Source organism: Cloeon dipterum, chromosome 3 (genome assembly GCF_949628265.1).
Source record: "Cloeon dipterum chromosome 3, ieCloDipt1.1, whole genome shotgun sequence".
Lineage (NCBI taxonomy): Eukaryota > Metazoa > Arthropoda > Insecta > Ephemeroptera > Baetidae > Cloeon > Cloeon dipterum.
In genome coordinates, this window is record NC_088788.1 from 22,026,799 (window position 1) to 22,045,662 (window position 18,864).

The 18,864-nt window shown below is 40.3% G+C and overlaps 5 protein-coding genes across 12 annotated transcripts in view; 4 read left to right on the plus strand and 1 right to left on the minus strand.

The window, feature by feature from the left end:
• Positions 1-2,515, plus strand: part of LOC135939338 (MAP kinase-interacting serine/threonine-protein kinase 1-like) — a 40,027-nt gene extending 37,512 nt beyond the window's left edge. For both annotated transcript variants that reach the window (XM_065483657.1, XM_065483658.1), the window contains 2 exons: positions 50-264; positions 385-2,515. In XM_065483657.1, coding sequence (XP_065339729.1) covers positions 50-264; positions 385-646 — 477 coding nt within the window. In that variant the 3' untranslated portion in view covers positions 647-2,515. The remainder of the gene's footprint in view (positions 1-49; positions 265-384) is intronic.
• Positions 821-5,371, minus strand: mgr (merry-go-round). The gene is made up of 5 exons (XM_065483666.1): positions 5,223-5,371; positions 4,673-4,797; positions 4,406-4,577; positions 4,224-4,336; positions 821-2,806 (listed from the first exon to the last, which is right to left on the minus strand). The coding sequence occupies exons 1-5, from the start codon at positions 5,295-5,297 to the stop codon at positions 2,722-2,724; spliced, it is 570 nt and encodes a 189-aa protein (XP_065339738.1). The 5' UTR covers positions 5,298-5,371; the 3' UTR covers positions 821-2,721.
• Positions 5,372-5,412: 41 nt separating this feature from the next.
• LOC135939336 (arginine/serine-rich protein PNISR-like) lies at positions 5,413-9,929 on the plus strand. 6 transcript variants are annotated; one of them, XM_065483652.1, is made up of 12 exons: positions 5,413-5,659; positions 5,803-5,912; positions 5,969-6,148; positions 6,209-6,355; positions 6,404-6,595; positions 7,217-7,416; positions 7,472-7,645; positions 7,701-7,803; positions 8,021-8,083; positions 8,374-8,504; positions 8,857-9,061; positions 9,173-9,929. In XM_065483652.1, the coding sequence occupies exons 2-12, from the start codon at positions 5,804-5,806 to the stop codon at positions 9,625-9,627; spliced, it is 1,959 nt and encodes a 652-aa protein (XP_065339724.1). In that variant the 5' UTR covers positions 5,413-5,659; position 5,803; the 3' UTR covers positions 9,628-9,929. The 6 variants fall into 6 exon arrangements, with proteins under 6 accessions (XP_065339724.1, XP_065339723.1, XP_065339725.1 ...); XM_065483651.1 differs by having other exon boundaries at positions 5,413-5,655; XM_065483653.1 differs by having other exon boundaries at positions 5,413-5,655; positions 6,416-6,595.
• A 262-nt stretch (positions 9,930-10,191) lies between these two features.
• On the plus strand, positions 10,192-14,738 carry Pmp70 (ATP binding cassette subfamily D member Pmp70). Its single transcript, XM_065483899.1, has 14 exons — positions 10,192-10,475; positions 10,910-10,949; positions 11,022-11,218; positions 11,279-11,348; positions 11,415-11,512; positions 11,569-11,749; positions 12,058-12,270; positions 12,326-12,395; positions 12,454-12,548; positions 12,607-12,790; positions 13,349-13,680; positions 13,733-13,906; positions 13,964-14,125; positions 14,189-14,738. Exons 1-14 carry the CDS (start codon positions 10,366-10,368, stop codon positions 14,264-14,266), a joined length of 2,004 nt encoding a protein of 667 aa, XP_065339971.1. The 5' UTR covers positions 10,192-10,365; the 3' UTR covers positions 14,267-14,738.
• Positions 14,739-15,367: 629 nt separating this feature from the next.
• Calr (calreticulin) lies at positions 15,368-18,859 on the plus strand. Of its 2 annotated transcripts, XM_065483790.1 has the most exons (7): positions 15,368-15,552; positions 15,697-15,801; positions 16,672-17,336; positions 17,593-17,787; positions 17,854-18,015; positions 18,161-18,220; positions 18,318-18,859. In XM_065483790.1, the coding sequence occupies exons 1-7, from the start codon at positions 15,465-15,467 to the stop codon at positions 18,339-18,341; spliced, it is 1,299 nt and encodes a 432-aa protein (XP_065339862.1). In that variant the 5' UTR covers positions 15,368-15,464; the 3' UTR covers positions 18,342-18,859. The 2 variants fall into 2 exon arrangements, with proteins under 2 accessions (XP_065339862.1, XP_065339863.1); XM_065483791.1 differs by lacking the exon at positions 18,161-18,220 and having other exon boundaries at positions 15,371-15,552.
• The last annotated feature ends 5 nt before the right edge of the window (positions 18,860-18,864 follow it).

Genomic DNA, 18,864 nt, shown 5'->3' on the forward strand with positions numbered 1-18,864 from the left:
CTGTGATTGAGGAGCTCTGTGGCTAACCCACGCATTATAAATTATGCAGGAGTTGCTTTTTGAAAGTATTCAAGAGGGAAGGTACGACTTTCCTGAAAGAGAATGGGGTGCCATCTCTGAAGAAGCCAAAGACTTGATTCGGGGGCTGCTGGTGAAGGAGGCTAGCCGGCGGCTTTCAGCCGAGTCTGTAATGCAACACCCTTGGGTGGCCAACGGACCCAGGGAGGATGTTGCTCCTCTGACAACCCCTCAGATCATTCGCAGGTGAGAAACCGAAAAATATGCAAAAAAATCCTCTTTGAAGAACTCAAATTTTAAAGATAAACTAGGAGCTACCCTTGATTTAAACTAAAGCAATGTTTAAATCATTATTATTACTTGTAGAAACAACAGTGCCAAGGAGTTGTCTGCATTTGCTGAGAGTGCCATGGAAGTGAACCGGGTGGTTCTGCAACACTTCAGCCTCAACATGGACATGAGTCACCTAACTTGCGCGAGCCAAGCGCGCCAGCAGGCGACCCGCAACAGTGAGATCTTTGGGCTCGCCGACCCCAGCAAGTCGGGACTGGCGCAACGCCGCTTGCTGAGGGCGCAGAGCCTCAGCAAGGAGAATGGAGGTTACGTCGCGCCCGCCCCCACTGGCTAGGCCCGACTTCCGCTTCGATCGCCATCTCTCAGTCACAAGTCAACCTTTGACGCGTCGCATTTCTTTCATTGATAAGGTTGGATTAATAATGTGAAATAATTTTCTATCGTTTTGTAAAAGCTGGATTATTATTTTTGTGCTCTGAGCTGCTTTTCACGCCCAAGCAAGTGAAGCTTTTCTTTCTTTTTTTTTAATAGTTTGATTAAGAGTCGGTGGCTGCAACGAGAGCACGCCGCTTTTCCCCCCCGGACCTTTCTCTAAACACTGCTTAAAAATTCGTCGGTATCAGGAGTTGGAGAGAATTTTAAAGCTGCATGCCGTCATTAAAATTACGATTGAACCTAATTGTAACTCGCATAGTTCTGCTGCAACATGTACTCTCATCTAACTTCTCTCCGGCTTGTAATTCGTAGCATTTAGCAGATGAAACACAAGACAGCATAATTATCTATGTACTCAAAACTCAACTTTCAGTGACGAGAAGTAGCTAATCGATTGATTGAGTACGTGAGAATTGTCGACAAAATCTGTCTTGAACGAGCATTCAAGAAGTTAGCCTCTCCTCTAAAATTAAAAACAGCAATATTTGTTGGTGACACAACACAATGTCCGTCTTAAAAAGCGTAAAGTGCTCTACCTCAATTGGATGAATCACTACTTGTTATTTTTTCACTTGAGTCAAATCCAAGCAGCAGAGCTTTTGACACCATGTTCAAATCACACCAATTCTCTGCTGGCTTGTGAGTGGAAAAACACAAAGAGCGTGGTCCTGTTTGAGAAACTGGTCCAACACAATTTATTAGAAAATCGTTGAGTCATTTATTTTTACTGAATTGTGCGCTTTCCTCGTCGCATCACTGCTGCGCTTCATCCATTTAGTGAGTAATACGCCTGCTTGCAATTGTAATCACTTTAGAAAAACGAGCACGGCGAATTGAAAATCCATTTAGTCTTGATTATTTCGTGAAACCAGTCTGTCTTGTCTTCGTTTTGTGACAGTGGTGATGTTTAAAGAGGATGATGCTTTTTTACTTGTCATATTACACTTATGCATCAAAAAAGAGATACTATTTCTAAAATCGTGTAGCATAAACCCTTCCAGAAACAACAGACTTTTGTTTTGAGCGCTGGCTTTCTAAAAACCAGCCAAAGTACAATACACACAAAATATATATTTATGCTTGACTGCATGATTCGAATTGGCTCTAATTTTAAATAGCTATTTTGGATGTTGACTGCAGAAATGTTCCTTCAAAAGCGTGAGTGCAAGGGAGGAAGGGTTAGCTCAACATAATGTACCTTATTACAAAAATGAAATCTCCTGTTACTGCTTGAGTATGGACACCAACACTCTGATTAACACGGGATTTGATTCTTTTTGTATGAATGAGCTAAGCTGTGATAGTTATCGAATAATCAACGGTTAAAAACAACAACCATCAAAAACACATTTTTATATTTTCCGTGGCCATATAAAAGTAGAAACAAAGTGGGAAATACCAAAAATTTGTGAAATTCGAGATGATGATTGATTGTGGGGAAAGATTGAGTAACACACATACTACATACTTTCAAGTGTAAATCAACTCACACAATTGTCTCTGAATGTACTCTCCTTTTTGGCTACAACTATGTAATGATTTTGTTAAGGATTGTAGATTAATTTTTTATTGTTAAATGCCAGACCTCCGATTAAGTTTAAGGAGTTAGGAACCACGCGGAAGATTATGGAGAAATAATATCATCTCTTAGAATACAATGGAGAGAATTTGATAATGAATGACTGACTTAAAAATAATTATGTACATTCTTGTGATGGAGGAGTTATATAAATGTAAAATTCGAATAAAAAGAATTTTTCTAGCCAAACCCTATTGTTTTCTTTAACTCATTAACACAATTGTTTCAATTTCAGATATAATTTATTAGTTCATAATTATAGTGATGGCCAGCAGTGCAGTTTAAAGAGCACGACCTCTTAAAACAAAATTATGAGTGCCAATGGCAGATTGAGTTTGCTGCTCATAAGAAAGGAAATACAAAAAGGTAAGCACACAAGTTCCGATTTAAGACACTCAAGATTGTTTTCCTGCCTGCCTCTTTTTGATGTCCCAGTTGAAAACTCTGGCCATGTTCACTTCGGTGGTTGTGAGTTGATCCCTAAAATGTAAAGCGTTAAACTTCTGGTTTTTCATAAATATCACGTGATTACAGGGTTCCGAATTTACCCAACCCGGATAAAACCCACCCGGGTTTTATCGGTTTAAACGAGGCTAAAAAACCCAATAAAACCCACTATTTTATCCAAGGCTCCCAACATTTTCAGTATCAAAAATAAAAAATGCTGGAAAATAAAAAATAACGTTTTTGGCCGTTTTTTAACGCTAAAAAAGTAGTGCTGCATTTTTGAACATTGAAAAATTGGCAAGTCCCGGGGTATGAGGATTAAATTTCTTCGTTTTTAAAAAATATGCAATGAATAGCAATCTGAACCCCCCCCCCCCCCAAAAAAAAACATTACCCTCCAATAAAACCCACGTGGGTAGGGCAAAACGTAAAAATCCCGGGTTTTTATGAACCCTGCGTGATTATCTTGAGTCTTGCAATCTATTTAGCTCAATATCCAGAAATGGAAAGGATCTGCTTATTAACAACCTCTGCTCAGCACATCCCGTGCGCTATGAGCTCATCATGTTCCAGGTGATCATGTCAGCTAATAATATGGGCCTCCTTAGTGGCCACAGAAGACCTTGGGCCCAATGTGACCATCTTTACGCCTACCCGCACCAAGGTCTTTTTAATTGAAACGCCAGAAATTCGTCCCTTAAGCCGCTGGAAAGGTGCGAAATACAGCTCGCGGCGAATCGATACAAGTGCGCCTCCCAGCCCACTAAGTTATTTGAGCATTCTGAGTAATCAACAACTTTCCACCATCTATTACAGAGGGCAGCTAGTAACAGACCCCCCCCCCCCCAAATACTGAAATATCTTGCATCGCATTAACAAACTCAACCAGCCCGTTGGCTCGTATTGTTAAGGCACTCTCAGGAGTGTCAAAGCAATGAGAGGTATTCGAGCAGTTCGGAGATCTAATACTGGCTACCCAATGTCAGAAATGGCAAAAAAGTGGTTAGTTTAGTGACTCGAATTGCTCAAATTTCTCAACGGGCTGGGAGGCGCACCGGCGCCGACTCGCTACTTGCTGGTTTGCACCTTTCCAGCATGCGTGATTTGGCTTCACGGGACGAATGTCTAGCGTTTCAATGTAGTCCTCGGTGCGGAGGCAAGTGGCCCATGAGTGGGCTGGGTCCCTGTACGGCCTGGTGCGCCCATGTTATCCGTTCGCGGTGTTATTGGGACCCGGGTTTCAGCATTCGTGCTAGTGCAGTGCGCGCCCTTCCCGGTCCTCGGACAGGGATAAAAAGAGCAAAAAAAAGCGAGCAAAAAGACTGCTTTTGCCTGAGTATTAAGATAATGATAATTATTCAGTAATGGCATCATAGCAACACAATCAATTCCGTGAAATAAATCAAGGTTGTACATAACAAGATTTAGTCTACACTATCAACTTATTTACCTCAAGAAGTTGAGATCATGGTCAATGTAGCCTAAATTACGCTTAGCTGACTCCGTGTTTTTGGTGAGAAGTTCAGATGCTCCATCCAAGGAATACTCTAACATCACATTTGCCTGAATTCAGATACCAAATTCAATTGATGAAAACAGACTACATAAATTAATAAAAAAAAAAACACTAACCCCAAGCCAGAGGCACACTTTGTCAGTTGGAGGAATAGCTGCTTTCATGTGTGCTTGCTCAGCTATACAAAACATAGTTGACAGATCCTCCTTGTCGTTTTCGCTCTGCTGCTTTTTGAGTAACTTAATCATACTCAGCGACTGCTCCAAATCAGGGATTTGAACTCTCAACCTAAATATGATTAAAATGGATTATTTAAATGCAAGAAAAAAATTAAATTTGCCCATATATACACAATGGATGTAAATTGAAAGGTAATAAATTACCTCCTCTTTTTCGCTAAAAGGTTTGTTTCCATAAACCTGTATTTAGAATGTTGTTCGTCCAGCCGCTTGAGAACTTGCTGGACGTTGCTGTTTTCTTCCTGGGCCATGAAGGCATCAACATCGTCCTGCGGAAACATAAATGACAGATTTGAACTGAAGGTATAAAATTTGAGTGGGCCGGTGTGGGCGTGAACCGGTTGTGGTAAGTTTCAAAATGTCAACTTAAGAAATTTTGCTTTAATAAATAATAGATGAATTACCACATCAATAATAACGAATCAATTGCGATGGAACATATGTAAGTTTAAGCTTTAAAATACAGCAAAGGTTTTTCAATTTGATTAGTTTGACCATTAGAGGAAGCTGCTGCTGCTGCTTTGTGTCGGCATCGGCAGTCTGATACAACATATTATTCTGGCGTTGCCGCTGTCGTCTCAGCATGTGGCTTTTTGAATTTAACATTTTTAGAAACTACAGAACTTAACTGAGCAAAAACTAACACAACCCCCGAAGAAACAAAATTAACTATTTTATAAAAATCGAAATTTACCACAAATTGAGCTTCTGGAATCCCAGCATAGGATTTTTTAGAGTCGGAAAGCTCTTTCACGTCAGACGAATCCATGTTTTGTAGAGTTTAGACTAAGGCTACTTTCACAATGCCCGGTAGATGGTACTGCTATCCTGGGTTCCTAGCGCCCTCTTCATTCTCCGCTCTCCTCCATCTCCATACCTCCACCCTCCTCTTATGCTCTGCTGTTGGCAACAATTGAATTTCGATTGACGCATTCTATCTACTCACCTCGAGTAAATTTCGGAAGGAGGATTTGAGCGACCAGCACAAGCAAGCGCATCATTTTGCTAGCTCCAATTTCATTTCTAAACGTAGATAATTCATATTGCTTTATTACTAATGTCAATGAGCAGAGCCAAAAATCAATCCGGTCTCAATTGAAGGACAGACACTGACGCACGGACAGAGAGTAGGTACATAAATAATGTGATGTTTATATTTTTCGTTTCCGTTCATAACATTGCAATTAGAGTGTTGCTTTAACGCGTCAAAAATACTAACTACCTACCAGAAATTTTACGCTTGATTTCACACATAAAAATTTGTATCTGTGTAGAATGTGGCCTGCAAAGGGTGACCCCGGTTTTCGAGGAGTCGGCAACGCCCCCATGCCGCAACAATGGGCGCTTAACCCAGCAGCTTACCAGAATATGTCGAATGAGCAAGGTAAAAATTCTAAACTTCTTCCCGACTAAAATAAACGCTATTTTTTCTCCGATTAGTTGATTGGGCCCGATTGGCGCAGCAATGGATCATGATGAAGGACTCGATACCCATGGCACCACCACCGCCTCACTTGTCAATACCTCAACCTGCTCCTCCGGGATCAACGGTATTGGAAGAGGAAGGTGGAGAAGCACCCATGGACATCAGCAAGGATGAAGATCTATCTCACCCAGGAGGTTAGTAACAAATAGTAAAATGTCAAATCAAAACTATATTTATGCTTTTTCTTGAACAAGGAGATAGTCAGCCATGGAATAATGGCAACAACTGGCAGCAACCCTGGAATAGGCAGGGTTATTGGTCCAAGAATGAAGGACGCTTTCCACCCTCTGGTCATGACTTAAACAGAGGTGAATACTATAGTAGTTGTTATGACATTCCAGGTACTTTAGATAGTGTCAGGGACTTGTTATTCTGAAACGTAAACAAAGGAAAATCCACAGGTTACAACAGTCACGGCTTTGATGGGATGCCGGGTGGTCCAGGACAACATCAAATGGCTCCATTCATCAGGCCAAGGCATCAATGGGAAGGCAAGAACATGAAGATTGACCGGCGTTTCCAGAATGCTGCGCAAAACGCACCTACAGTGGTACCAGAAGAAGAACCAGCGCCTGTGATAGGTATGCTAGACTTTAATATCTATATAGCAACGTGAAAAATAGTCCCACTACTAGGGGATTATACTAAGCAACACAACATTTTTGAGAAATTAATTAATTTGGAATATTCTAGAAATTTCTGGAACATTATCCAGCCTGTGCGAAAATATTAAGAGGAAAATTTATTTATAGTAGAAGACATTCTAAGCAGCACAACCTTTTAAAGAAATAATATATTTGAATTCGAAAAAACCATGAGTATTTCCAATTTTTTATTTGAACAAATTGCGGGAAGATAATTTTTAAAATTAATATATTATATATGAATTTATACATTTTCTAATTCTGATGCAATCGCAATATGAAAACAAAATCAATAAACTAACCAAAGCATACAATTTGAGTAGTGCGCCTCTTCAACTTACTGAAATAGTTGTTGTTGTTATTTCCCAAAGATCATATCAACCAGACTTAAATTCCATCAAATTTGATAAACAACAAGGTATCATTAAAAAATGATTTTGGAGCTAGTTATAGTTGTTGCACATGCAGAACCTGAGGAATAGATCAATGTGCTTAATTTAAAGTCTGAAAGCTCTTAGAGTAAACTTAAAAATGAACACATAACTTGGTTGCTGGCAGATGCGGCCAAGAGGAGAACTTTGCCTTCATGGATTAGGGAAGGTTTGGAGAAAATGGAAAGAGAGAAGCAGAAGAGAGAAGAGAAGGAGAAGGTGGAGCAAGAGCGGGAAGAAGCCAAGCGGCAGAGACTCAAGGAGGAACAGCAAGCGCTTCTGGAGCTGGAGGCTGAGAAGACCGGCATCCCTGTTAAGAGCAAATTTGTATATGTTTATTCTGCTTTACGGAATTCTCCACATAAAATTTACACTCCTATAGGAATCTGACTCTGAAGAAGATGATGGTGAAGAAGAAGAAGAGGAAGAGGAGCTAAAGCCTGTCACTCTTCCAGAACAGACGCCCAGACCGAGACGCCGTTTCCATGATGGCCCTGTAGAACCTGAAACAAAATCTCCATGGGCTGAAAAGCCTATGCTGAGTTACGCGGAATTAGTAAGTCCTGGAGCAACTAAACGCACTTCCAACCTTCTCACTTGTAACTTCACAGATGTTGAGTGTGAGAAGGACAATGACGGAATTGCTTGCAGAAGTGACTAACAGTGAGATTGAAACACTGGGTGAAGAAGCTTTGAGAAAAGCTTTGACAAAAGGTAGAACTGAAACCATTCCAAGGAGCAGGGATACTTTGCACATTTTGATGAAGTGTTTTCCCGGAGCTCATTTCAAGCGAAATTCAGAAATAAACTCCCCACTTCAGTGTCCAGGTCTAAACCAGTCGCACCACTTTTGTGCTGAAATCCCCTGTTTTATGCTAATTGCAACACTGCGATTCTCTTTCCCTATTCATAACAGTTTGTATGCAAAAAGCTTCAGCAAAACGTCAGCCAGCAAAGAACAACGTGGCTTTAGCCCCAAGCAAAACTAGCCTGGGTGAGTATCTTTATTTCAATCCATTGCAAGTCGAGCGGTCAAAGGAATTCTAGAGATTAGCGTTAATTGATAGTCGCGCCTTCCTGATTATTGTATTTAACGCTCTTGATGTCCATCCTTGAATGCGTTGGAGTGTTGTTAATGAATGAATGCTTTAGCTCATTTCTTTTTTCTATCTTCTCTTTATTTTCTCTCTATTTTCTCTCTAAATCGCTAAGTATGAATGCAAGGATCTTCATTTTCAATGAGACGTTACTCTATGCATAGCCTGTTTGGCTCTTTCCCTGCAGGTCTTGCCATATATGGCTCTGAATCGGAAGGCTCCAGCTCCGAGTCGGATACTGAAGATCCTCGAAACTCCTCAAAAAGTCGAACAAACCTAAGGCAAGACTCCGACAACGACTCGGATGAAGACATCAAGGTAAGACGATCAAACATTGGAACAGCCCTTCCATTTTTGTCATCTTGGCATCTGATTAAATTTGACCAATAAGGCCTAATGGTCTCAGCCAGCTGGCCAAATTTGTATCACATGGTAGGCCGCCAGACGCAGTGACTTTGGCTAAGTTACACTGGTCAAAAAGTCAAAAATCAAATAGTGCCAGAGAAAAATTGGTTTAAAAATAGGTTATAATTTTGTCAGCCTCTGCTAAAATGCTAAGTCACCATTTTACTTAAACTGAGCAGCCAGCCACCGCCGCTAAGTTGCGAGGCTGAGAACTCTTTATTATTCATAACAATTTGAAATAAAAATGAATGTTTTTAATTTGAAGGAAACCATCCGCAAGAAACAGCAAGAATTTGTCGTCAAGGAGAGGGAGATAGCAGCCATCGTCGCCGAAGCCAAGGAGAGAGAGCAAAAGGCAGCGTTGAATAGTGTTAAATCAGGTGCTGAGTCTGTTGAGAGTGTGAAGGACTCTACGGATATTGGCCAGCCACAGAGACAGGTAGAGAGCATTAAGGAGCATTCAAATGCCGGTAAGTGTCGTCTTTGATGTTGACTTTCACCTCGCCAACAAGGAGAATTCAGCACCTGGTGCCAACAATTGTACCCAAGGGTTGTTTTTAGTTTGAGTTACTCTGTTTCAGATGAGGGGAAGAATGGGAAAAGTGCCAAGATTGACAAGACTGAGAGAAAACAGCGGTCTCGTTCGAGGTCCTCCAGCGCATCCTCTAGCAGCAGCCACAGCTCCCATAGCTCCCGCCAAAAGAAAAGGAAAAAGGAGAAGCGCGATCAAGTCAGAGTCCGAGATAGGAAAAAAGATAGAAAGAGACGAAGGAGCTCCTCTGGCAGCCGAAGGAGCAAATCTCCCAGGCACCGGAGTAAGTCTCCTAAGAGGAGGAACTCTCCGAGAGATCGTAAAAGAAGGGGCAGTCGTGACAGGTCGAGAACTAGAAGAAGGCGGTCCCGATCCTCCGACAGCTACCGGAAGACACGACGCAGGAGCAGATCCAGGTCGGATTCTTCAAGGAGGCGACGGAGGCGGAGGAGCACTTCTTCTAGTTCTAGCTCATCTGACAGAAGGAGTAGGAAAAGGAGATAATTTTTTTCATCGGGATTTTTGCTCCTTGGGCGCGTTTTAATTGCACCTAAAAAGTGTAGCGTTTCAATTATAGTCGTGAATATATTTTAATAGTATTCACCACTCCTTAATAAATATGGGCCCCTGACAGTTGAACTAAGAGATTAAGATTAGCATAGCCTTGTCATAGAAGACATGAGCCAGCACTTTTCATTATCTTTCTCGTTAAAAAGAACCTTTTACAGTCATTTCTGCAATTCATTGCTTCTCCTTATATGAAGATTTCTTTTGCAGGCTTAATAAAAATCCACTCCAATGTAAAACATGAATTTCATTTACTCGATATTTTCCTTCTAGTATTATTGATAGACTAGGTCATGTAAATGAAAAATGTCGGGAGGAAATAATTAAATAAAATGGAAATTTCCATTGATCTCTGTAAACTCGGCTTGCTGTCTTTGGTACCAAGAATAGGTTTTTCCTGATCATTTTGCTGCAGTTTATCTTGCATGACTCGCAATACCTTTGAGATCTCATCATGTTGGCTGCCATGCTTGCGAAGTTGAGCAGTAGTGGGTAGCGAGGAGTGGGAGTTGGCTGGCTGAAGGCGACTTGAAGCCGAATGTTGATTTCTGCAGCTGTAGGTTCTTCAGAAGGAGAAAGTTAGCCTTCTCAATAACTCGTATAATTATCGCGAGTAGTTTCTCTGCAACTGCATCCGATTGCTTTGATGTCGCACACTTGAAATCGAACGAAGCAATGGCCCCTGCTCTGAGCAAATACCTCACTTCGAGGACCGTAGTAAATGCAGGTTCATTGTCGGTCCTCTTGTGGCTGGCTTACATTAGCAGAAAGGCGAGAAAATCCAGGTAAAGCAATTTTTATTTAGCAACTTATTATTATTACTACATATTTACATTGTGACATTTCGCACAATTCCGTAAAACCAGTTTGCTCACACATCGATAACAAGATCCTGTTCATTTCTCGCTCGCGTCCCTGTACAAAAAGCTCCTTTTTACGATGGGAACGCTGAACGACGTTTTTTATGCTGTTTGTCGTCTCAAAGAGCTGACTCATTTTTCATTTTGCTATTCAATTATCATGCTCACGAATCAAATATTTAAAATTATGCGTGTGTTAATTTATTACTAGCGCCCGCGGTGCTCATTGGATTTTATGTGACTTTATAGAGCAGCAGCGGTAAAAAAGGTGTCGCTCTTCGAATCTCAATTGAGTACTTTTAACACTTTTATGCACAATTATGTTTTTGCTGTAACTGTTACATAAAATTTATTTTTAGGAACCCTGCCACTGACAACATTCGATATGTGGTTGGAGAGGTAATGTTTCGCCCAACCGGCACAGACTTTTTATGTGCATTTATTGATAATCTTATCTCTTGATCCCAACAGAAATCAACTCAATCCAAAGGGCAGAATAAAGCTCATGTTGATGCCGTCTTTGCTAAACAACTGCGGGTGCTATGGAAGATAATTGTGCCGGGTTTGTTCAGTCCAGAGGCCGGCTTTCTTGCTCTTGTGGCAGCTTCCCTGGTGGCTAGGTCATTATGTGACCTTTGGATGATCCAAAACGGCACTCTCATTGAGAGGTATATTTGAGAGTTAAACAATGTTGATGATGTAAACGCTGCTAATTTTATCCCTTGCAGTGCCATCATTGGTGCCGATAGGGCGAAGTTCAGAGTAAGACTGTTCAACTTCCTTGCAGCCATGCCTGTCGTAAGTTGTAATATTATATTAATTATTTCTCTATGGTTTGTTCACAAACACTTCTGGCTCCTGTAGATTTCCCTGGTAAACAACGTGCTGAAATATGGTCTCACAGAATGCAAGCTGCGGATGCGAACGAGATTAACCCATCACCTTTATGACCAGTACCTGAGGTAACTAGGCTCAAATAACCTCAAGTGCCCTGGTTTAAATTCGATTTTTCCCATAGTGGCTTCACATATTACAAAATGACTAACCTGGATAACCGCATTGCAAATGCGGACCAATTGCTAACGGTTGACGTGGAAAAGTTCTGTGATACAACTGTGGATCTCTACTCAAACATCAGCAAGCCACTTTTGGACATTGGAATTTACGTCTACCGATTGACAATGAATATTGGATTCAAGGTACTTACATGACGCTGCTAGTTTTAAGTGTCTGTTCAAGGCCTTCCTACTGCACATTAATTTAATCAGTAGTGACCCCTAGCAGAATACTGTTTTAAATGCGCCCCCTTATTATTTATTAACTTGTGCATTCATGCTAATTAAAAAACATCTGGTAATTTTTCTCTGTAGCAATGCTACTCGAACGAAAAGATCAGCTTGTTCTGCCCTAGGTTTTCATTTTTTGATTATGTACAAAATAATATCCTAGCCAAAATTTTAGCAATACCAGAGGTGTAAGCCATTTAAATTACCATTCTGCTCTGCAGACGCCATCCTTGATGATGATATATCTATTTATATCTGGCGTCATCCTGACTCACCTTCGAAGACCCACAGGCAGACTCACCATGGAGGAACAGAGATTAGAGGGCGAATTCCGTTATATCAATTCTCGAGTGATTACAAACTCTGAAGAAATTGCCTTCTATCAAGGCAACCGTCGTGAGAAACTGACACTTTTGGCATCTTACAGCAAACTGGTAACTTATAAATCAATGAGAAAATTTTCCGATTTACAGAATGTCCTCATTATAGATCAGTCACCTCCGCAAATTCATGGACTTCAAATTTGTGATGGGAATAGTTGATAATATTGTTGCCAGATGTAAGCTCTAACGTTCACCCGAGTGTTGGTTTAATGATTGTAATTTGTATATTTACAGATATTGCCACTGTGGTTGGTTTCTATGCTGTAAGCATTCCTTTCTTGACACCTGGTGGTGCTCTTTCATCAATTGGGCAGCAAGAGAGACTGCAGGTAGCTGGTCAATGTTGCTTGCTCTACTGTTCTTAATTTCGTTATAAATTTAATTTAGGCCTACTATACTAGTGGCAGAATGTTGGTAAAACTGGCTGAAGCAATTGGAAGACTGGTGCTGGCAGGCAGAGAAATGTCTCGCCTGGCAGGTTTCACTCAGCGTGTAACGCAATTGAGGCAGGTGCTACTAGACCTTAACCAAGGCCACTATGTTCGCAGCATGGTCACCTCTAATGGAGCCTGTAAGTGGCTAAATTATTACCATAAACTTTTTGGTGCTTTTTTTGTAATTGTTGTGGGTACTGAAATATATTTACTTAATCTCTTCTCAAATTTCAGTGGCATTTTTAAGTGCAGTTATCTATATTATCAGCATTGTTATCTATTTATAACATTAAATAATCACAAACTTTCACGAGTTCAGATATAAAACCGCTTAATTTGGAAAGAAGCCTAACCAGATGGTCCCAACACAAGGTTAATCATTAAAGGAACGAATTGAATATACAATTTTAATTGGCTATAGAAGTCTGGATTCTCTTAATGTTGCCAAACTAAATTGGCATTTATGAGTACAAAAATTACACTAGTTTTTTTGACGGGCTTGATGCTTGATCTGTTTTTGTTAAAACTCTGTAGTTTCCATGAATGAGGCAAAACTGACATCATTTCGCATCAATTTTAAAGCTTATTTTTTGGTTTTAAACGAATATATTTTAATGATTGATTAGGTGCCTTGTATATTACGTGCAATGTTTAAATATGAAAATTTCCATCCATCTTATTTTTCATTTTTTCAGCTAACGGCAGTGGACCTCACCGTGGTGAAGGTAAACTGCCTCTGATCCCTGGTGCAGGAAGACTCGTCATCCAGGACAACATAATCAAGTTTGATCGTGTACCCCTTGTCACGCCAAATGGTGACGTTCTCATAGAAGAACTGAGCTTTGAAGTGCATTCTGGAATGAATGTTCTTGTTTGTGGGCCCAACGGCTGTGGCAAGTCATCACTGTTCAGAACGCTGGGCGAGCTGTGGCCTCTATTCGGTGGCACCCTGACCAAACCTGAGATGGGAAAACTCTTCTACATTCCACAGAGGCCGTACATGACCCTTGGAACGTTGAGGGACCAGGTGAGATCCACTTTCTGCTCATTTTGCGGAATTTACTGTGGCGAACTTGAAGGTCATCTATCCACACACGCATGAGCAAATGAAAGCCAGTGGAAAGACTGACACAGACCTGGAGAAGTTCCTGGAGCAGGTTCAACTGTCGTACATCTTGAACCGGGAGAGTGGTTGGGATGCCATCGCAGACTGGTTAGATGTCTTGTCAGGAGGAGAGAAGCAGAGGATCGCTGTAAGTTGATCGGCGGAATTTTTTCCCCTTTGGTTAACTCAAATTCTGCTTGTCCAGATGGCAAGGCTGTTCTACCACGGTCCTCAGTTTGCCATACTTGATGAATGCACCAGCGCTGTGAGTGTTGACGTTGAAGGTTCTATGTACCAGTATTGCAGAGAAGCTGGCATCACGCTATTCACAGTGAGCCACAGAAGGTCACTCTGGAGACACCACGAGGTAAAATAATTACAGTGAACATTTGGGTATGTAGATGATTATTTTACTGGCCATATATTTCAGTACTACCTTCAAATGGACGGCCGTGGAATGTATGAATTCAAGAAGATTGATGAAAGCACCGAACAGTTTGGATCGTGATTATCTTTTTTGCATACAAGGGTGGAGGATACAAGTTTTAGTTGCTGTTTATCTGTTGCCAATGATATCTTTTAAGAATTAGGCTATTTGTTTTCCCTTTGCCAGGTCTATATAGTCACAATTAAACCTAGGTTTGTAAATAATCCATTTTTACACGAGCATGTCACTGTGGGGAAAACTTTGATCTATTAATTTTCATTTTAGGGGCCAGCGATCGATTGCTTCGATCTTTCCAATTTAAATTTTACTTTTAAATTGTAGCCTAATTTCTTTTAAAACAGCATGAAATTTGTGGTCAGGGAGATATTTTTATTTCCATGATATTTGAAGCTGTTGACCAGTTATTTATGTTCGTCTCATTATCGCCATCATTTCTACTCAAGTGCACGATATAAATGGTATAGCGTTATGTGATTTTGACATTAAATTGTTATAATTTTTAAATAAAGCATTATCTGGAGTTGCAGAGAAATGTAATTTTGTCTTATGTAACCATTATCCACTCCCTCCTGTACTGTTAATGTTTAACTGTCATAAAAATTCTCAATTTTGAAAAAGTTGGGGGCCAATTTTTCATATTTAATGTACTCCCATTATATTACATTATGCAAATTACCTACCTCATTATGTTATGCTAATGAAAAGCGTAATCGTGTAAATATGAAATTGCTTCATAAAAATCCCATTTAATAATATTTTAATCAATGTATAAACGTAAGCTTTTTAATAAATCAATCAAATTGATGAAAAAGTGAGCATTTGAAAAATGGGAAATAATGTTAAGTTTGAAGCGGTTCTTATGAACTATGAAAGGGTAAAAAACTCGGAAATGGAAAAAGTATTATAACCTATTCAACTCAAATACATATGTACGTCAAAATGATAATGCGGGCTATAATAGTGTTGCCCGAATTTTTAAGTCATGGATGGATCTTGAGTTTTCCCGCAAATTTTCCTTATCCAAAAACGTCATCGTCCTGTGCACCAATCAACGTGCAGAAGCTGGCACTTTCCTACTTTTCTGACACTGAGCGTGTGAGTTTGTGATTGGATAGAAGGCTCGACCAATGAAGTTAGTCCATCTGGCTTATTGCTGATTTTCATTGACGGGGAGTGTGTGGTTCACGTCGACAAAACGACACAAAACCGGCTCGACTCTCGAAGAAGAAACTTATATTTTACTTAATTTTGAGAGAAAATGAAATTAGCTCTGCAGTTAATATTCGCCCTGGTGGTAATTGAAGCCACCGTCGCCGACGTCTTCCTTGAGGATAAGTTCGCGGCCGGTAAGTGATGCCTTTTTCACACCTTTAAACTGAGCAACGCCGAAAGTTGAACGACCGGCTGTCTCTTGCAAGTCAAAATGATTTTGAAATAGAAAGCGAAAATTAAGTTTCTCTCTAACGTTTTCTTACTTCAAATTGTTTCAGATACTTGGGAAAAGGACTGGGTCTATTCGAAACACCCTGGAAAGGAATTTGGAAAGTTCAAGCTCAGTTCGGGAAAATTCTACAACGATGAGGAGAATGACAAAGGTGCGTATGGAATCCACGAATAATTATGGCTTCATCCTAATGTCGGTTCACACCCACAACATTTTTAAACTGGAATGTGTCCTACAAAGCGGCAGTATTTCACTTTCCAACTATGTAGCATAAATTCCCTGAATTTTCGAGTTCATTTGTATTGTGTTTGATTTAGAGATGAACAAATTTTCTTGACACCAGAGCCATGTGGCATTGCGATATTACATACGTGGTGTCGTGGCATAGGTGTCTTGAATTGAAATTTATTTATCTTCTAGCTTGACAGCAATGCAGTTTAAGCTTTTAACTAGATTTCATAACCTCTTGGTCTTCATTAAAAATTTCGAAACTACCCATGAAACCTAATATATTTTCAGCTTAAAAATTAGGTAACTTACCGATATTTCATAGCTCCCGTTCCACAATTTTAGTAATATATTCATTATATATTATATTTAATTGGTTTGGTCCAATAAATAAAATATTAGAAATTCACCAGTTGCAAAAGCCCTTATTGTTCGGAGCCACCCGTGCCAATAAATGACACCAGCAGTTACTTTCTATTTTAAGGCACTTCCACTGCGATTTCAGACTCAATTCACCACTGTATATTCTTCACTTAAAATGATTTAATTTTATCTTTTTGAAAACAAAAATCCGACCAGCTAATCGCCGTTGAAACGACGGCAAAGATTTTTTATTTTGAAATATATATTTTTCACGTTCCTTCAGTAATTGGCTTGACCGATTTTAAGTTAAAGCACATCAAAAGAAATCATTTGAGGTGAAGAATGCACAGCAGTAGGATTGAGAGAATAATCGTCGTGAAAGTGCCTTAAAATTAAGAGTTAACTTAACGGGTTTTTTTGAATTTAATAGGTATCCAAACCTCTGAGGATGCCCGTTTTTACGCCCTCTCCCGCAAGTTCAAGCCCTTCAGCAATGAAGGCAAGCCCTTGGTCATCCAGTTCACCGTCAAGCACGAGCAGAACATTGACTGCGGCGGCGGCTATGTCAAGGTCTTTGACTGCAAGTTGGAGCCTGCAGAAATGCACGGCGACACTCCCTACGAAATCATGTTCGGCCCTGACATTTGCGGTCCCGGCACCAAGAAGGTGCACGTCATCTTCAGCTACCAGGGCAAGAACCACTTGATTAACAAGGAAATCAGATGCAAGGACGATGTCTACACTCACCTTTACACCCTGGTCGTCAAGCCTGACAACACTTATGAGGTCCTAATCGACAACGAAAAGGTCGAGGGCGGTGAACTCGAGGCTGACTGGAACTTCCTGCCTCCCAAGAAGATCAAGGATCCTGAAGCCAAGAAGCCTGAAGACTGGGACGAGCGCGCCACCATTGATGACCCCAACGACACCAAGCCCGAAGACTGGGAAAAGCCTGAGCACATTCCGGACCCTGAGGCCAAGAAGCCCGAAGATTGGGATGATGAGATGGACGGTGAATGGGAGCCCCCTATGATTGACAACCCTGAGTACAAGGGAGAATGGAAGCCAAAACAGATCGATAACCCTGCATACAAGGTATAAATAAAAATTTGATCATTAATTATTTTCAGATTACTATCATACTGTACATATAATATAAGATTCAAATAAAATCTGAAGCTATTTTTTTAATTTACAACATCTCAATATCGAAGATGAACATTGTCAATATTCTACAATGCAGTTTACTAAGATATCAAAATATCTTCCTCATAAACGTTTAAAATATCATATATTTCTATTGAGTAATTAAATCTGGTTTTTATTGAACTTGTAATTTATTTCTGCTCAGGGAGTCTGGGTTCACCCTGAGATCGACAACCCTGAGTACAAGCCTGACGCCAATCTGTACAAGAGGGACGAAATTTGCGGTATTGGGTTCGACTTATGGCAGGTCAAGTCTGGCACAATCTTTGACAACGTTCTGATCACCGACGATCCCGAGTACGCCAAGAAATACGCAGAAGACATCTGGAAGCCACGCTTTGTAAGTAACCCCCCCCCCTTGTTGCAGCTAAATTGGTTACATTTGTTTGTTTTTCTTGTCGGCTAGGAGGGAGAAAAGAAGATGAAGGAGGCTCAGGATGAAGAGGAGCGCAAAAAGCGAGAGGCTGAAGCCAAGGAGGCTGCCGACAAGGCTGATGACGAAGATGAAGATGATGATGACGACGACAATGATGTTGCCGAAGGTGACGCCCCTGAGACAGGCGAGGAGGTGAGATGGTTTTTAAATTCTTTAGTTGGGTTATGAGAGTTCAGTTAGAGAGTTCAGTTTAGTGTTATGAGAGTTCATTACATCTTGATGGTTTATTAAATTGGTATTCTTGAAACTAAGAAAAACTGAATGATAAACATTCCAGGGTAAAAAGAAGGGTGGTAAAAAATCACCCAAAGACAAAAAGGATTCTAAAGACAATAAGGTATACCAACATTATGCATGGCTAACAAGTGTGACCTATGAATTTTCCATGTTTTCCTTGTTGGCATTACGTAACATTTTCTTTGTTCTTGTTTCAGGATGGTGGCCACGATGAGCTGTAAATTGGGAATGTGCTGAGTGAATGAGTTTACAGTGCAGACGAGCCGTTTTGTATGCACAGACTGATAATTCCCAATAATGAAACAAAGACTATTGTGCGCCTGGTGAAATGTTATTTGATTGATTGATTCACTGTTTTCTTTATTTCAAGCTGCAAGTTTATCATTGTGTCAAAATTAACGTTCTATTTATATACCCGGTTTCGGGTAGAGATTTTAGGCAGTCAGTTTCAATTCAGAATGTCTGGGTGGATGTTTCTAATGCGGCTACTTGTTTGTAGTAAAGCCAAGGTGATCCCTTTGCCTTGGCGGTATGTGGCATTTCTGTTGACTTTTTGTAATTCACTCATAATGACGAGGTACAACTAAGACACACAAATTTTCCATCAAGTGTCGCCGGAAACTTGAATGTCAAATTTTCAGCCTTTTATTTGTGATTGAGTGAAAAAATCTGCATAGATATTACAAAGTGTAAGGACAGGTGTTTGTGGAAACTTCCAATAAATTTTGTGTTTTCTCAATGCAA

Bases quoted from the DNA above. Each gene is read 5' to 3' on its own strand.
- mgr (XM_065483666.1), bottom strand. From the start codon at position 5,297: ATGGATTCGTCTGACGTGAAAGAGCTTTCCGACTCTAAAAAATCCTAT. The intron at 4,798-5,222 runs GTAAATTTCGAT...ATGTTTCCGCAG, and splicing joins TTCCAGAAGCTCAATTTGTG to GACGATGTTGATGCCTTCAT. The intron at 4,337-4,405 runs GTTAGTGTTTTT...ATCTGAATTCAG, and splicing joins AAGTGTGCCTCTGGCTTGGG to GCAAATGTGATGTTAGAGTA.
- LOC135939336 (XM_065483652.1), top strand. From the start codon at position 5,804: ATGTGGCCTGCAAAGGGTGACCCCGGTTTTCGAGGAGTCGGCAACGCC. The intron at 7,646-7,700 runs GTAAGTCCTGGA...GTAACTTCACAG, and splicing joins TGCTGAGTTACGCGGAATTA to ATGTTGAGTGTGAGAAGGAC. The intron at 9,062-9,172 runs GTAAGTGTCGTC...ACTCTGTTTCAG, and splicing joins TAAGGAGCATTCAAATGCCG to ATGAGGGGAAGAATGGGAAA.
- Pmp70 (XM_065483899.1), top strand. From the start codon at position 10,366: ATGGCCCCTGCTCTGAGCAAATACCTCACTTCGAGGACCGTAGTAAAT. The intron at 11,513-11,568 runs GTAACTAGGCTC...TTTTTCCCATAG, and splicing joins CTTTATGACCAGTACCTGAG to TGGCTTCACATATTACAAAA. The intron at 12,271-12,325 runs GTAACTTATAAA...TCCTCATTATAG, and splicing joins TGGCATCTTACAGCAAACTG to ATCAGTCACCTCCGCAAATT.
- Calr (XM_065483790.1), top strand. From the start codon at position 15,465: ATGAAATTAGCTCTGCAGTTAATATTCGCCCTGGTGGTAATTGAAGCC. The intron at 17,788-17,853 runs GTAAGTAACCCC...CTTGTCGGCTAG, and splicing joins ACATCTGGAAGCCACGCTTT to GAGGGAGAAAAGAAGATGAA. The intron at 18,016-18,160 runs GTGAGATGGTTT...TAAACATTCCAG, and splicing joins CCCCTGAGACAGGCGAGGAG to GGTAAAAAGAAGGGTGGTAA.